Genomic DNA, 18,409 nt, shown 5'->3' on the forward strand with positions numbered 1-18,409 from the left:
AAGTTGTGTGTTAACGTCAATCCTTTTTTAAGTCTGATTGAATGTGAACTAAACTCTGTGAAATCCTCCATCCGGCTCAGAAAATGGTAACGCCAAGGTAAAACAAAGCGACTTTTATGTCGCTGAACTTTCACTTCTGTGCAGTCTTTTTTTAAGTTGATCAGAGTTCTACACGAAAATTGATTATGATAAATTAATTGGACCTAGAAAGGCCGGGATGTAACAATAAGAATTCTATTTTTGAAGAAATCAACATTTAGGCAAAAATGCTTTGAAAGAGCTGGGCAACTTCAACACCCACGACGCAATTATGACACGTGCTAAGTGCGACAACCGCCCACTCTTATCATTCTGTTGTGATCAGTGGCCGTGGAAGCCGTGGGGACATTAATATCCAAGGATAGGGGAGGGAGGGGTTTATATAACATGGGGACATTGAATAACCTTGGGGACATTGTCCCTCTGTCCCTCGCTTCCGCTCAGCGAATCATTGTAGCTATTCACGTAATAGTATTGGTGCTCTTATCGGTCTCATCCTTGATAAAAAGTGGCCTAAACCAGCATCTTATTTTTAACTGGCTAGCAAAATCCACATGTTATACATGCATACATACTTATGTACATGCAATGCAATGGTGCTTTGCATAAAATCTTGCATCTTCAGGAAGCAGAATTTAATCACGTTGAGCTCAAGTTTCAAGTATCAGGTGAAAGGAATTAACAATACCTAGAACAAGATCAAAGGTGTCTTGAAATTGGACGCGTTGTTGTATGAAGTACGCACACAATTAGTAGAGGAACAGAATCAAAAACTGCTCCTCGTCCTCACAATTTTACGAAAACTTGCACTTTTCCAATAATACTTTGTGTATTTATTCAAACATACATTTTTACAAATAATTGAACAAATCAAGATCTATATATCAAATATGTAAGTAATTTAATAGCCAACTTAGCGTGTACGCAAGTATGTATATTATCTACACTATACAATAACTGTGCTAAATAGATAATTTTCTGACATATGTACATGTACTACAAAAAAGGAGTACGATAAGTAAGCGAGATTCCAACTTTCTTGGTTTACAATTTTATAGTATACACATATACACATCAATTATGCTAAGTAGATATAGTTTTCATGATCAATAATAAGAAGTACGTGAGGTAAGATGAGACGACTTAACCGAATTGGGGCAATCTCGCTCTCTCAACTTTCACAACTCACTCACTCACCCGTCCTATTGCTGGATGTGTAATCTTTGTGACGATGGTAAAATTCAGGGCTGGTTAAACTACACATCCGCAGTAGTCTTACGGTCTCTTGTTTTCAACATTCGTCACATTTGTCAACTATTGTAAATTTATGTACCGGTCGTGTGTTTGAAAGTGAACACCACTCACCAGAGAAGAAAGTACAATAAGCACAATTCCGAATCTGCTCCACCACCAACTTTCCATGCACGTGTAACCTCTCACACTTTAATTACTTTGCCTCCTGCACAGATTCAAAACAGAGCTGTAGTGGTAACACAAACTGTAATGTTTAAGTTCTTTTTTTGTATGTAACTGTGTATGGACATGCATGTATTTACTTGTACATAATGTGTACTAATGCAACTTAGGAAACTTGAACACGGGAGAAAAACTTACCACTCAGCGAAATGTTAGCAACCTTTGTTTTTCCCTTGAAGAAGAAATTCCCTGTTCTACAGATAATGGGTTAAAAGCTGCAATATGGGCATTCGAACTCCTAAAGCAACGTCTGCTAATTAATTTCAAGAATCTGTCATGGCATGAGGCATACCACCACCAGGGTTGAATCTACATACACTTAAGCTACAATTGTTAGCTCATCAAAATTCATCGAAATTTGGAGAAATTTAGAGTTATTTTTACCCCAATCTTGGCCAATGCTATTATCTATGTACATATTACACATGTTATTATTTTTACTATGTAAGCAGAATGGTTTTTAAAAGAACTGATCTAATTTTGGAATTGCAATTTCCTCTCGGTTAGGCAAACAATTTGCTCACTTTGCTTAAGAAACATATATTAAGTCAATTTTCCAGCCTGGTTCATTTTTAGCAAGCAGCTTTTGTGAGGATAGGGTTGTGTAAGCTGTATTTTTTATTGTATTTTATTTGCAAGTGACGTGTATGGGTATGGGATCTCCTTTCTATGCGTAGAATACTATTTAATTAGAGACGTTTTTGGGGGGTGTGTGGGGAAGTGTTGACGTGGGAGGTGAATAAAAAAGGTCATTATTGACCCCATTAAGAATCCAGATTTAAATGCATACAGCTAAACACAATAAAAGGTCCTTAAGATTACGAGGGTTTTGGTAGATTAAACACTAGAGAAATTTAAGACGTGTGTCAAGCAGGTTCGTTTCCCAAATCACATTACAGTCATCAATTCTAAACATCTGCACGATGGTATTTGCCATTTTTCTGGATGGTAGGCGTTAGTTGTATGATTATAATATGGCATTCAGTTACTAGTAAATGGTTGTTGTTGGTTTTACAATGGAGAAGGTAAGATGGAATAAACCAAGGAAATGAGGCTGGCACGTCACTTTTTGCCTCCGTAATCTTTCGCAACCAGTTATGCACCAGATATCAAATAGTCCTCCGGGTATTTCATGAATGAATCGTGTTCACCTTTCCGGTCACCAACGGTCTGTAGATAATCTGGCAGCGCTGGAACCTGCAAAGAAATTAGAAGATACAATTTAGCTTCGCTCAAGTTGTCGATCTAGAAAGCAAGAAAAATATTGGAAAAAGTGGGATGACTGTAAACGTGGACTAAGTAATCAGCGATTTTTTATGATTAGAAATTCATCTGCATTTTATGAACTGAATGCAAATAGATGATAGAATCGGCTTCTAATGTTATCTTACATTTTGCATAACAATTGTAGTTACATTAACTTCCGGATGTATCTAATTGATAGTGGGTCTGAGCGAACCAAAACTACACCGAGTTGGAAATGTGTTACGAAAACTATAATTTCTTGGAAGCGTGGATAGCCAATTGTTTTGTTAGACTTTTCCAGTAACTTAAATGTTGATTTTATCAATGAATGTAAACGATCTGTAAATTACCTTGGACCATTCCTATTATTCCAATGCAAAACATTCAATAAAAAATCCTCCAGCAACCAACTGCACAGAATAAATTTCGAGTTGTTTTCATAACATTATCGGCTTTTTATTTCATGACCTCTTCACGGGGACCAATCTTTACTTATTCCATTGAAGCCCCAATTCCCAGTATATCATCTTAAATTGCCTTTGTTTTCACAAGTGTCGGCTTTTGTGGGCCGACTGGATATTAAATCCCAAGAAAAAGACATTGGCAAATTTCAGATGAGCAACGTTGCGAGGACGAGATAAAATATTGCACAAGATCGAAAGTAGGAAATTGTGGTGGGCGATTGTAGGTGTCAGTGTGGCTCTTGCCCATCAAATTATGTGGATTGTTATGCAACAACAAAGATGAAACGGTTTTTGGATGAAAGCGCTTACCTTAGAATCACTTAAAACAACTTCCTGGTCGTATTCATCGTCTCTTGGCACCATGTACGCGTAGGGTGGAAGAAAGTTGTCTTGGGTCACCTCCGCCCGCTTGCCGAACCTGTTACATAATAGCGTACAATATATTATGACATCATCGATATAGAAATGCATTAAAACGCAATACAGGATGGCTCAAAAAGGACTTCACATGGAGAAATTTTTCAATGATGTTCATGGTGTAACTATATTTACTTGTTACAGTCGTATCTTAATCTTGTTTCATACTGTGCTTGGGGATAGGTTGCAAGTTAATGGTTCCCTCATATATGAATCACTACGAATCAAGATGCCGTGCATATGTCTGCTTCTACCAACAACTAACTTATTCAACGATACACAGCAAGCTTCAAATGCACGAAAATCTGCTCAGTCTTGTGCATAGTTTATCGTGTGGATGATGTGAAGGTAACCGTCATCTGTCAGAAATCTCTCTGAAATTTTTGCCTGCAAGTCCTATGCACATAGGCCGACGAGATGATCAGGATGATGTGGGCAACTTCTTCCAGATTCTTGCGATCGAGGAGGAGGAGGAGAGAAACCGCTTCAAGCAATGTCTTTTTTGGTGATGCCTCTCATTCAACTTTCTCCCAGGTTCTGAACCTCAGACAATAAACGATGATGGTGCTCTCGCAGTATGTGTACCTCACTTTATTGCATTACGCTGGCTGTCTTCAGATTACATTTAGTTTCTTCTTTGTCTTGGGATTTGGTTATGTTAACGCAAGAAGAAAATTAAGTAAATGTATGATACGCTGGTAACAAAATTGAAGATTACTTAGCTTTATGGAAGATGCTAAAATCTCGCAGAATTTGAGAGTGCCAGGGCTGACAGAGGAGCAAAATAAACTTTGGTGTATAAAATATTAAAGAGACTGAATCGTGTTCTAAAGACTGATACATATGCACAATCGAAACTTTCTCTCGTAAAAACTTGAGTGTCTCTATCGCTCAAAGATCTTGATTATTTGATGACTTCAACGAACAGGACTCCCATTTCCGTGAATTTTCTTGTACATGTGTAACAATCACAAATCAATTACCAACATTTGTATTGCTAAAGTATGTCGTTGTCAAATCCAGTGAGACGTCATTTCATCAATAGATGCGTCGGTACGTGTGCCTACATTTGCTGATGCGACCTTCTTGTTCAGTCGTTTAAATATTTAAACTATGAATCGCAACAGGCGTCTCCAGTTTAGAAATGTGATGCAGCAAAGGAAACCAACGTTTCTCAAGCTGAACTCGTCCCCGTGCTCTTCATGATCAACTTTCCTTTATAACACGGCAAGTCCCACGCACTCGACTCGATTTCACTTCCCTCGGGGGTAGCAAACACATATAAGACTTCTCTCCTCGCCACACAAATAAGTCTCCGCGAAATGCAATGAAGAGAAGTTAATTTGTTTTAGAACCGTGAGTCAGAGAGAGAAGCCACTTGGCAGGTTGAAGGAGGTGGTATTTGGTACAATAATAAAGCGGAGAAAGTCGTAAAGTTCATCATAGCTAAGCAAATGCTCATCAACCACCCACATTCACACAACGACATTCTTTATTCCCTCCCCTCCCAACGTTCTGTGCGAATCTAGGAGGAAGTCGCGGATCATTTAACAAAGTTTATAATTACTTCGTAAAGTATGTTCTCATGTAAAATTTCGAAATATGTATGGTTGGATTTAGTCCGTATTTGTCTGCATGCACGAGCAGCTTTCATTCATAAGTAGCAATAACCGATTCTCAATTATGCCCGAAATGAAATACATCCATGATAATTGCATTTTGACAACGATTTTGCAAGTTCCACAACTTTCATGGTTATTTAAATAGGAGCGATCCTATGCTGGTAAAATACCTTTGATGTTACACTGCTCGGGATGCAAGGATCTGAGGTTGGCAGTACCCGATTTCGACGCCCTTTGCGTTTATACAAATACTAGGTGAGTGTGAACCCATTTGTGCCCGCCACGCCCCCTCAAAAGCATTACAACTACTAAAAGCGTTGCATTCAAATCTTTCCCAAAAGTCTAATTGTAACTCTCATCCGATTTTGGTAATTTTCGGATTTTCCTGATCCTAAACAATTGTATTATAATATCCGACATTTTTAAGTTTTTTACATCTTTTGATAATTTCCTGACCAGGGGTATGTCCTGGACTGCAACTACTTATAACTTATACTACAACACATCCAAAGGGGATCAAAATCGAGTACTGCCAACCTCACAACCTCTCCTCCTCAAAGTGAACAGCATTCGGAACAGCAAAATTTATTAATTTCAACTCCATAAAAGCAGCATAAATATGTGCATACACATAGAAGTGAGTGAAATGAATAAAGAGTGGGCCAAGTCCTTTATTGAGGTTTAACCGTAAATTAGATACGTATTAATTTTTCTCTGATTGCCACATGCAATCTGTGGTCAATTTGTGAATTTGAAATTGGAAGAAGGAATGAGCGCATATTTGAAGTTGTCTCTCTGTATTAAGCACAGGTATGTTTGATATATTGTCAAGTCTTATCCTCAGAAAGTGCTGCAGGAAATTGTGTATATATTTAGTCTGCAGCTTTTTGCACGAGTCATGAAGTCTCATTTTCCCCAATTATGTAGAAATGAGATAATTTGCTTTGTGAGTCACAAGCTGTGACTCTTACATCTTCCAATAAAATGTAATGACGGGTTTATTATTTAGGATGCGTTTTTACTCTAGTCTAACCACGAACCAACGGAATTGTTTGATAGATGTGATTAAAAAAGCATTTAGGAAACGGATGAAATCGAATCAGTTTTGACAGCAGGAAGGATGTTGCAGCAGCATTGAATAAAAACTGCCTGATATTTTAGCATTACACAATATGCAGTTATTGCACATGTACATATGTATAGTGCAGGTATATTTTTTACGTAAACTAGATTAGCTCTGAACCCGTTGACCTGCATGCATAATGTCCAATCTCAAAACAAATTACATTTCTGAGAATCTTCATATGGGAAAACCTCGCATGTGAACAAATTGGGATGCCAACTTTGCGCAGTGACCTTTTTCATTTTTCTATGCATAAATTTCTAACCACAGCCCAGAAATTAGCAATCAAATTTCCAATTTGTGCACATAAATAGTTGGATTACGTTGCAGCATGCAATCAAAGTGCATGGATGGGGAGACATGAAACAATTATTAGTCCTACATAAATACATAATTATTAGATAATAAGATGGCATTTCAACAGTGCGTTTGTTTAACTTATACACAGAGTCCGTCTTAATGCGATTCAATCCATAATTCATTCTGAAGATATCAATCTGCAAAAATCATCCAGATATTGTTGAAAGAAGAGTGAAAGAATATGTAAGTAGACCAGCAGACTTTCCTTTCCTCATGCTAAGCTCCCCGACTAATTTTATTGTGCAAAATGACTGCTCCATATAATGAATGATGGTTTGCACATGAACCCGGATGATGATGATATTTGCACAACTACATATGACATGCTTGGACGTGTCATTTGAGGGAGTGAAAGTGAATCCACTTCCTGCTGAAGGGTTCTCATTTTGTATGTTCCATGTTTTCCTGGTGGATCAGTTTTACAACCGAGTAGGCGATAAGTAGTAGACAAGACAATGTTTATGCAGGCAACTCATCTGTTTTACGATGCATCGACAAACTTGTTTTACTGCTATTCTAGTTAAGTGGGAGACCAATAGGAGTTTGTCACCAGAGGGAAAGTGAAACGAACGAGACTAAAAGGAAAAACCGGAAACGGACGTCAATGTGTAGAATGTGCTCAAAGGGTTCTGCCATGATGACAATAAAATGGATAATTTCGTGCAGTATGGAAAGCTTGTTAGTCGGACAGTGATAAAAAAACAGTTAAATCTGATATATGGGTAACAAATATACGGAATCCTACAAATAATTAACCCCGCTCGCAAGATGAAACTATGTATTTATCTACCCGGACGACAATTAATACGCATTACTGAAAAGTTATGGCCTGGGTAAAGGATTTTCTTATAAAAAACGACACTCACCTTGGTCTCGCCTTGCTGGCCCACGCCTTTTCCAGTTCGTGCAGGTGAACCAGACGTACGACGTCCGAGATGTCGCCATATCCACTTCGGATGTTTCTCAGTTTGACCATTCCTGTCCCACCACCATTGTTACCAGTTGGTCCATTGTTGTTGTTGCTGCCAGTGAAAGAGGGGTCCACCACGAACCTGCATCATTACAAATTCTCCCAAAATTAGTCTCATTAAATTTATTCGCTCATACTAATACATACTCAATGCTTTTTTTATTGCGTCCCATTGGTGAACTAGAAGTTTAAGTTGAACTACTGATTTTCGACTGTGTTTTATGAGCAACATGAGTGGATGGCTGTTAAAGCGTCGTTCTTGATGGGCAATGAAAATTAATTATCTACACGACATTCGTGCAACAAGTGAACATCGTACTGGGAAAAGACGCATAAAGTATGCACATATTTGACAAGTAGTAAGACAACACATCTATTCCTGAAAAGTTTCATTTTATATTAGAAATGAAAATAACCTAAGGAGGATCTTGGGAGGAGTGTATCAAAAGTTATCCTAGATGCCAGTATTTCATATACGGGTACAATTCAGTGTAGTGGGAGGTGAACATTGGGGAGGGACATGGCAACTTTTGTACACAATAAAGTTGAACAACGACCAACAAATTCTGAGTAACGGGGCAATGCACCATAATCGAATAGCACTTTCGGCTGAATCCATCATTTAGCCAATTAATAAAGTTGTTGTGAGATTGGCCCATGCAACAGTTCGATTTTACCTGAGAGAGAAATGCGGGATACGATGTACATATATCGCATTGTGTGTCTTTCAGTGGTGCAATTTTAGCAAGCATGTATTGCTTTCATCAATTGAGCCAATATTATTGCATCCAATGATTATACCACGCGGAAGTGAATGGAGCTACGTAAAGAAGTCATGTAATAAAACTATAATAAAACTTGAGGTTAGAACAAGACCTCAGACAATAGTGTCAAATACCATCAAAATGAGTATGACGGATGTTTGCCGTCATTCTCATTGTTCTTATCGAACCCTATAATACTTACATAATTTTGTGTGAGCAATACCTGTCAGAATTCTTCCTAACAAATTTACATGGGGTATTTGAGACGTACGATAATTGAAACCAAGATTCCCGTGCCCCACGGATGGAATTCTAATCTCATCTCATTTCCTGTCAAAAGTCAACTCTCTATTCAGCATGATCATTATCTTTCTTTCTTTGAGGGATATTTACTCATTTTCTCACAACCAACTGCTTTTTCTCTTGAATAAATAATGAAATTTTGTCTTGTTTTGTTGTTTCGCAGACCAAGTCACTAGAGTGTGAATAATTAAAATTGGTGTCCTTAGGGTTAGTCGACGGAGTCTCAGATGATTCAAATACCAATTACCTAGATTTAAAGTACTATTTATTTGACGATGCACATATCTTCCTTGAAATTATTGTATTGAAGTGGCACTACGGTTACTGAGGCCTTAAGGACTTTCCACCGTCTTCCGGTGGGGTTTAGGTTAGGTAGGATGCTCCAGAATTAAATTTCTCGGTCCTACTGTGACTCACTACTAAACCACAGACCGCTTGAAACTTAAAATAAGAGGTAAATCAAGTTTGAATTGCATGCAATGAAACCTATAAATTTAACCTTTGAAAGATCATTCACTCCTGATTAAGTTGAGATACGAGCTTCAAACTGCTCGAGGCTGGTATTGCATGAACTGGATGGAACAACTCTATTTCATCAGTAAAACCCGATTTATTTCTCCCGACTGTGGCTGACATATGACTTTCCAATCCGCCGACCTAAATTTGTAATCCAGGATTCAACCAAACTGCTTGGGCGGATAACAATAATAATGTGTTGCTTTCACAGCCACAGCACAACAGAGCATAATCAGAAAGCAAGAAGCCGGAAATTCGACAGAACAAGAGGGGTAAATTTAGATATTAGTATCACCTTCTGCTTCTACAATTTAACATGTAGCAAAATATTAGTCAAACTTTCACCCGTTCACCTTGAAGCCGTCTGACTCACATTTTCAGCGTACATCCCGCAGATTGTACTATATAATCTACATATCCCATTAAATATTACTGGTAAATATTTGGGATTGCATCGTATATAGATAGATACGTAATCAATAGTTCCTGATGAACCCAGTTGATTCTGGTACTTTTAAACTCGTATTCATTTTAATTTCTCAGGGATGAATTGGGGTAAATTTAGTAATTTTAATGTCTGGAACACATAAACTATATAGCATAAGAAAGAGAAGTTATATTTGGAAATTTGCGAGCCAAAAAAATACCTGGGTACGAAATTCTGAACAAGGTTTGTCACCTTCACCGTGCTGCTATAAGTATTCATATTTAGTGACTCAAAATACTGAAACATTCTGTTGAGGTTTCGAACGAAAAAGTGGATCATCGTCATCCATCCCTTTTGCAGCAATCACATAGGGCTCGACTTGTGCTGCTAAACATATTGGTTTGCGCAATATAAAGTGGGATTGTTGCTCTCTCTGTTTGAACAAGGATAACGAATTACGTAAATAAGATTTGGCTGAGATAGCAGTGATTCCGTGCCATTATCCGCAGCATCCGTACCACGTCGATCGCGTCATCAACACGAATTGGGTGGTGAAAGTGCGTACGTGAGAATGATTTTTGGATAGCAATGCTTTCACACAAGATTCTCCCATTCATCGGCAGCAAGTGGGAAGGAAAATGTGAGATATCATGCACAAACAAACCCACGCTCAGGAATTCCATATTCAAGATGCAACTCAAAAAAGGACTCGGGCTACTACTAATGAGAACTCCCAACAATGAGATGAAGTGGACCCGATAATCTTCATCCCACTTGAGATCACGCCGTCTTCACCCACATCTCAAATGGTTCATACGTAATGTAGCCAAAGTCAGGGGAGAAGTGTCTCGAGTTTCAATCTCCTCTTCTCCAAAAGCTGGTGAGATTACACGGTCGTTTTGATGAATCTCGAATGGACAGGGTGAGTGAGGCAAGGGCGAGACGAACAAAGCAGATACCAAAGCACGGAGCAATAGTCGTCACTACCAATTCGCAAAGAGAACGCTTGCCCTTTTCTTTCCTCACTTCTTGTTGTCTTTTTTGCCTTTTCTTCTGGTGATTGGAATTCTGCAAACGTGTGAAGCTCAGGTCGAATACCAAGAATCTTTGTCTGACGGAGCAATGGATTTTGAGTCCACTCTCGGGATGACGATGTACGTAATCAAGAGATCGAGTAAATAGCCGTAAATCATTCTCACGTGTGGATACGGAAAATACGTGGGTGTCTAAATTCTAGAATGATTTCACGAATTAGCAGATACGTAACAAAGTAGATATGTATGTGTAAAATTTGGTATATGTACATATTAACTCGATTTCATTGTTTCAATATAAAAAACCTATCAGTACAGCTTTGCTTAGCCCGAACCAGGAATGATTAGTAAACCCATGTTTGTCAGTAGTTTTCTATGAAATTTTGTGCTACTATTTTGCACTAATTCTTCCATCAATCCTCCGTATTACTAGGCTCCAAATTCTAAAAATATCTACTATCCCTTCCTTTGACTACTTCCTAGTGGAGGTCGTCTCTATAGCCCCCCTGGTTAATTTTTGTTCATATTTAACTTCATGTTATTTCGTGTCCAAATTTCAGCTTTCTATGTTAATTTCTGAAAATCGGTGGGGGTCACCCCATAGGGTCCCTCTGGATGAAAATTTTACCAATTTCACTTCATATTCTTCCATTACGGGCCATTAGCAGCCTCTATACCAAATTTCAGCTCGATTGGATGATTTTGAAAAATCGGTATGGGTCACCCCCTCGGGTACCTCCGGTTGACAAATTTTCCAATTTCACTTCATATTCTTTCATTAGGAGCCATTAGCAACCTTTGTACCAAATTTGAGCTTTCTATGACGATTTTGAAATTTTGGTGCATAATACCCCACCCACTCCGATGACCCCCACGGGTCAACCACTGGACCAATGTCACCCATCTTCGAACTCGTTTCCTAACTTTGTCCAATATGCATATGGTAAAAATTTCAAGTCAATCGGTCAACTCGTTCGAGAGTTATCGAAAGACAGACGGACAGACAGACAGACAGACGGACATGACAATTACATAAGCCCTGGTTCGGGCTAAAAAGGATTTTTTTTAGTGAATTTTAGATTATGAGGAGAAAGCACAACACGGATTAATTAATACCGCATTTGGTTCTATCTGCATTTTCTGGTTATAGAATTTTAAAATTTAATTTACCATATACCAACTCAATAGGTGACAATTTAATTAACTTTAGAAATGTAAACTTATATCCACCAGCTTCTGATAATTAGTGACAGTGGTGGTAGTTAATGCCTCCTTGAGCAATAACCCACGTACATGCATACATTATGTACATATCGTCTGGTATCCAAATTCTACGCAAACCATAATTTTCATTATTTAGAGTAGTTAGCTTTGTATCAGTTCGATTTGCGGATTACTGGAACTCATCAGAATAAGTTATGCCGTCCTCCCAGGGTAGACCAAAAGAGGTTACAACATGTCCGACGTGCATACGCTAGTTTTTTGTACGTAGGTGAACTTGATAATTTGCAATCACTTGACATTGACACATTGGGAGCCAACCAACCAACTGAATCGGTCGGGTTCTCATAACTTTGGCAAACAAAGTACCAATTTCTGGATTTACTTTAATCTCGTGCAAACAGCCCACCCTCGCCCAAGTAATAAGCAGGGTCATCGGAGATATGCGCATATCTATTTCTCTAATTCCATAATTTCCAATCCAATTATTCCAGCCTAACGTGGGATAGTGTAACGTCATTCTATACTGGGAGCAATAATATTGATGTAGTCACTTAATCATGTAATCAGCCATCGTATCCATCTATCAACCAATATTTTTACACTCTTGCATTGAAGTTCCCAATAAGAGCTGACGACAATTCGATTATATTCCTTTCATTACACTCGTCCAGGAGTACAAAAGTTCTAAAAATTCGCAACCTGCGACATAATATCTTCGTTTTATAATGTCAAAACAGCGCGTCACCGTTACACAATTCCACTCTACCAAATGCTACAAGTGACGCATTCCGACTTTGCGACGCTGCCGAGATTTATAGTGAGAAGCATGATGGGACTTTTCTATATCCGTGAAAATCGGTCCGATAAGCATCATATCATATGTAATTAATATGATTATGATTTTCAACGTCACGTCGCACGCGAAAAAAGATGGCTCAACACCAACCCACGCAGATCGACCTTCCCGACCTGATGGTTCCATCGTCAAAAAGGGGGTAAAATGAGCGGAGTGATGTATTACTGGAATCAAATTTGATCCATGTAGCTTCACTAATAGCGACGTATAGGGAGCACTTTATGCGAGCAATGAAAAACACTTTTTAGTGTCGATGGAGAATATAAAATTCTGGCGACATGTACCAATTTGTGTAGGAGGCTCATCGTTTTAAATCTATAATTATATTTTGGGACGAAACTTCATCCTCCTCTTTCCTGTCCTGCTTATATTAATATGATACGTTTTAAGGTATATCAAACTCAGGTTTTAAAAGCAAATAATAACTAATTTATAGTGAATAAATTGTAAATAGGTATAAGTTTTTGAGTACACGCTCAGTTCGAGGTAGACCTTCGATTACTATTACTATTTCGCTTAATTAATTAATTTCTCCATTTTATATTTTGTCTAAAATAAATTATTTGAATGTTATATTTTGGGATTCAATTAAATGACGTTGGCGTTTCATTTTACGCAGAGTAATTGATTCACAAGAAGGTCATGGAAAGAGTTAAGTCGTTTACGTATGTGCATGGACAATATCGGTTTCACTTTTGGTCTTCTAGCTTGGAGAGTCGAAAGTCAATTATTCTGCATGCATTACTTACATAAATACACGTGTGTCTTAGGGTAAGGACTTATGCTCATGCTGGTAGGTCAAGTTAGTCGTGTACGTGTATTGGTTTACACAGAAAACAAACGTTGTCTTAACTTTTTTACTCATCAATAATTCGTAAACTTCGATCGTCATTTTTCTTAATTAAAAGTCCGAAAAATAAATACATTCAGTCCAAGTAAGTATTTTCTCGACATTTGACTCTCCCGTAGCAGATAATTGTTTGTGCGAGTTAAAAACACGTTTTTGACTAAATATAAAATGTTTATATTAGAAAAAATTAGGTGACCCATTTTATGATTTTACAGATACCATCCATTCTTATCGGTAGTTGCAAACCCACAACTAAATTGAAAACCTCCAAGGAATTTCAATTACAAGAACTACAATTGCAAACTATCGGAGCCAGTCACATGCATATATGTAAAGGAGATGGAGGATGGAAACCATTGATTTTTCACCATTCATTCTTATAAATGGGTGAAAGGGGATAACAATCAACCAGCGTACTAAGAATCTGGTTGTCGCTCATACTATGCGTAATGTATACGCGAAACATTTTAATAGTATGAAGCCAAAATTGTTCAATGCCGTCAATTTTATTATGTTTCAATGAAAAGCTTTCTGATCACCCACGTCATTTATTATTCATGCCATGCGTACATATTCTTAGAAAACGTAGTTTTACGCGGAAGGGACGTGATTGTAAGGTGATTAATAATAACCGCTTGCTGGTTATCGGGTTTTGAAAAACTCGAGAGTAAGATTCATGAAAATTTCTTTAACGTCAAAAACAAACGATGTGAAGTCTAATATTTTAAGTTTTCAACATTCGTTCATTTTCTCATTTTCGGCATGCCTTTATTTCGCGATAATGTATAACTTTCGACAAACTAGGTCACATCGGTTGAATGCATTTCATGCACCTACACATCGAGGTCGTAACCTCAGCCAATGAACCGAGTGCAACCAGTAATAGTATACTTAATCATCATAATGAGAAAATTTATTCACCTGGTTTTTGATTTATGCTCCCCAGCAGCGTCTGCTTGTTGCTGTTGCTGGTGTTTCTGGAGAAATTTGATGGCATCCCTCACCAAAGATTGCCACTGATGAGTGTTGAATGAGATGGAAGGAGCTGACTGAGATTGGATTGGGAGGCTATCACAGGAACTGGGTAGCAATGTCCAACAGCAGAGAAAGGGGAGAAGAAAGTCAGCCAAGATCATCATCTTTTGGTTTTTATTCCGCATTTTACAAGAAATGAAGAGTTTTCGACTTGGGAATTGTGGGAAATTAAGAATTCCTCAGCGTTGAGATTAGAGAGATCAAAGTTTTCTTCTTTGGGGATGATGGTCTGGCAATCAGAGCGATATTTGTGTATATCTCGGTCTAGAATTGGGAAGGGAGATGGGAAGTAAGTATCGAATTCTACGAACAAGAAAGTGAAGATGAGACAGAGACACGAAAATGCGACTTTTGCAGCTTGCGTTCCTCGCCAATCTCTCGTGTGTGCAGACAATGGAAGTTGTGTGTGAAAGTCAAATTAAATGACCCGATTGTCAGTGTTTTGTCCTCCGTGTTTATTTATACTGACTGCTGCGGCTAAGCGGTTCGAAAAGTTGAAACTTTGTCTTATTTTTCCTGCTATTTCCTTGCTGGTCAAAAAATAGGACCCGATCTCTTCGAGTGGATTATGTTGACTTATTTAGAGGTCGGAGTGGAATAAAACTGGAAGTGGAGAAAGTTGGTTGGATACGGAGTGCAAGGCTGTTAAAGTAACTGTTGCTTTCTCCGCTGTCTCACTTTTCCCAACGAGACGACTGATGCTCCTGCTCGCCTACTGTCTCAGCTCAACTGGATTATCTCGATTTTGAGTGAGCTTTGACTTTACAAACCTCTCTCCACCAGCTCGCCCACTCGGACAGAGAATTGAATTGATGATGGAGAGACTACACAGAAGAGAAGTGAGGGGCTCGTGTGCCTTGTTTTTACTCGCTGGTGCTTTCACTCGCCACTTTCTCCTTCCTGCCCTGCTGCCTGGTGCTGCTTTCTCCGACCCAGGAGGTATGATCTTCAGTGATGCTTGTGGTGGGTGGTGAGGAAGCAAGGGATGAAATGCGCCTTGCTCAGCCTCGGTTTTGTAGCCTTTGTACGCCACAGAAAATTGGAATAAAGGCTCTTTTGCTGTGCAAATCGTAATAAATATATTTATGGGTTGAGTGAGACTCCTCCCTATGCATGACTTCATGTTGGAAGAACAATAGACATTATCAGAACTGTTTATACAGTGACAAATTCGTGATGTTCAATTTGCTTTGGAAAGTGGAGGGGTGTTTGAGACATGGAAATTGTATATCTTTGATGTTCTGGATAAAAAAAGTATGATTCGATAGGTAAGAGAAAGGTTTTCGGTGGATACAATTTGGATATTTTTTGGTCATTCAGTTTACTTTCTAGGAGAGAGTAGCCGAGAGAGGAGGAGGATGATGAGAAGGGTTTGGTGTGTGGGTGGTTCGTGGTTTCATCTTTCGTCATTCATACGAGCACTGTTGCTCTGCTGAGACCCTGTTTATCAATGACTCGTCCCAGGATGACATGCAGTAACTAACTGACGATGTATTTCTGGTGAAAGTGCGCATTTCTTTTTGCTATGTTGATTATTCAGGCGGAATCGAGAGTAAATACAGGATTGATCTCAAAATGACACTTCGTAATACATACATAATTCTCTTTTTGACATTTCCCCCTGCTACATATTAAAATATGCAAAAAGAGAATTATTATACGTTGCAGTGTCAATACTATCTCATAAACTTTGTATGCACGAATCACTCTTAAATCGAAGAAGGATCAAAAACCTTCAAATCAGTTCAAGAAAGTATAAGTATGCTCACTCCTTTTTAATGGAGAACGGAAGATATAATTCGGTATGCTTAGCAGTATAAAGTTAACCAGAAATGAGAGCATAACTTTGATTTTCCGATGTAACAGTTCATCATTACTTTATTAGGGTAAATATGCATATAAACTAGGATTTGAAACAAACATCACAGAATGGTTATATGTTGAAATTATAAAATCAAAATGCTTAAGTGCTTACATATAATTGATGTAATAACGAGCTGTGGGCATATGCGAGGGTGCAACTATTACAAAGCGATTTATGTTGGTACTAAATTCTATGTCAATATGACCTTTTTTAACATATATTATAACTAGTAAGATTCTTGGTTACGTCAATTAAAGCTTTATAGCAGTTAAAAGGTAAGTGTTATGACTCAAATACACCAGGATTGAAACGATTAAATGTGATATAATGTTATCTAGTCATGTCCTCTGGTACAAGAATGCCAGCTCATACGGCGAATTGTTCCCGATCCAATTCGTAAAACATTGCGTGCACATCGCAGTATACCACTGACAAAGTTGGTCCAACTCACTTATTCTTGATTGGGATACCACAATGCCAGCATCAAGCTGTACGTGTGCATGCGAATCCACGAGGGTAACCTACAATTTTGTTTAAAAACATCATTTTAGAAGACAGTTCTTATATTGAGTACTTTTGGTAGTTTTGGATGACCCTAACCTTTGATGTTCGTGACTGATAACAAAACAAGACAGAACGTCCACCCGCCACTAGAATGATATAGAGATCACTGTTGTCCTTCTTCAGAGGAGGAGGAGTCAACTCAAATTCGGTTATGCAACGTTGCATATTCTCAGCTAACGACTCTTCCATAGGTTCCATCACCAACGTCGTTTTCTAAAGAAATAAAACTTGAGTTATGAATATGCCAAATAATATATTAATACTCTGCATCCAATGGATCGAATTATTTGTTAATTTTCTTACATCCAACCACTCTGTGAGTCTGGGATACTTGAAACGAACTGCATTGAGAGCTTCAGGAACGGTCAAATCCATGTCGTATAATTCTCCACGAAGCATTAACGATTCATGAATTTCATTCCCTTCTACGATAGCTTCTGCAATCGAGGTGACGAGCATTCGCGAGATAGGCTGATCATAATAGCCCCAGATTGGTATGTTAAATTCATCCAATCTTCCAGCCACAAGGACCGCGATTAGAGTGCATGCATTTGATCCTAAGAAAGAAGCCCAAATAAATAAAATAGTTATTATCCATGACCAGTTGATCTAGCACAGTTTTCTTCTATAATTAAGACAATTACCGATTACTCTGTCTCCTAATTGAGATTGCGAAAATGATGAGGGGAAATACCATACATGAACACCTCCGTCCTGAGTAGCAAACACTTCCGGTGTGTATTGAACGTATTTCGCCATGTCCACTCTTTTTCAAACTTTTTTAATGACTGTAATGCAAGAAAATCACGCTGCTATTAGCTATATACAAATAAATTTCTGCAATAATTAAGAAATAATACATACCTAGTGTTTATACTTTTGCTCACAAGTAATAGTCGTCGCTTTCACTTTCAGTGATTTGTTTGCACAAATGTTAACACCTATTGTATCATTATATATACAACAGATTTAAGATCCGAATCCGACTTTATTTCCGAAATATTCCGAATTTTCGATAATAAAGTGCAAAGTCACTTATTAGGTCATGTCCAGACGTATCCTCTTTTGAAGATTAACGCTGAAGATTATCTTGCAGTTCCAGTCTTGAAGACGCTCTAAAGAGATAACAATTGATAATTCAATGAACAGTAGAATATTTAGCAGCAAACTAGTTTAATTTAAACTAATTGATTGTGCAATTTCTTTGAAGGTAGTTGCTCTCTGACCTAAATTGTAAATAAACAAACTCTCCCGCT

General features: G+C 38.1%; 2 protein-coding genes across 2 annotated transcripts; both read right to left on the reverse strand.

Annotated features, from left to right (window-relative positions):
• Positions 1-1,322: 1,322 nt before the first annotated feature.
• On the reverse strand, positions 1,323-15,765 carry LOC110852067. Its single transcript, XM_022100041.2, has 4 exons — positions 14,612-15,765; positions 7,613-7,798; positions 3,534-3,642; positions 1,323-2,712 (listed from the first exon to the last, which is right to left on the reverse strand). Exons 1-4 carry the CDS (start codon positions 14,848-14,850, stop codon positions 2,611-2,613), a joined length of 636 nt encoding a protein of 211 aa, XP_021955733.1. The 5' UTR covers positions 14,851-15,765; the 3' UTR covers positions 1,323-2,610.
• An 805-nt stretch (positions 15,766-16,570) lies between these two features.
• On the reverse strand, positions 16,571-18,370 carry LOC110851749. The gene is made up of 5 exons (XM_022099641.2): positions 18,018-18,370; positions 17,798-17,941; positions 17,457-17,710; positions 17,190-17,366; positions 16,571-17,110 (listed from the first exon to the last, which is right to left on the reverse strand). Exons 2-5 carry the CDS (start codon positions 17,910-17,912, stop codon positions 16,928-16,930), a joined length of 729 nt encoding a protein of 242 aa, XP_021955333.1. The 5' UTR covers positions 17,913-17,941; positions 18,018-18,370; the 3' UTR covers positions 16,571-16,927.
• Between the last annotated feature and the right edge of the window lie 39 nt (positions 18,371-18,409).

This window comes from Folsomia candida, unplaced genomic scaffold, assembly GCF_002217175.1.
Source record: "Folsomia candida strain VU population unplaced genomic scaffold, ASM221717v1 Fcan01_Sc007, whole genome shotgun sequence".
In the NCBI taxonomy this organism is placed as follows: Eukaryota; Metazoa; Arthropoda; class Collembola; order Entomobryomorpha; family Isotomidae; genus Folsomia; species Folsomia candida.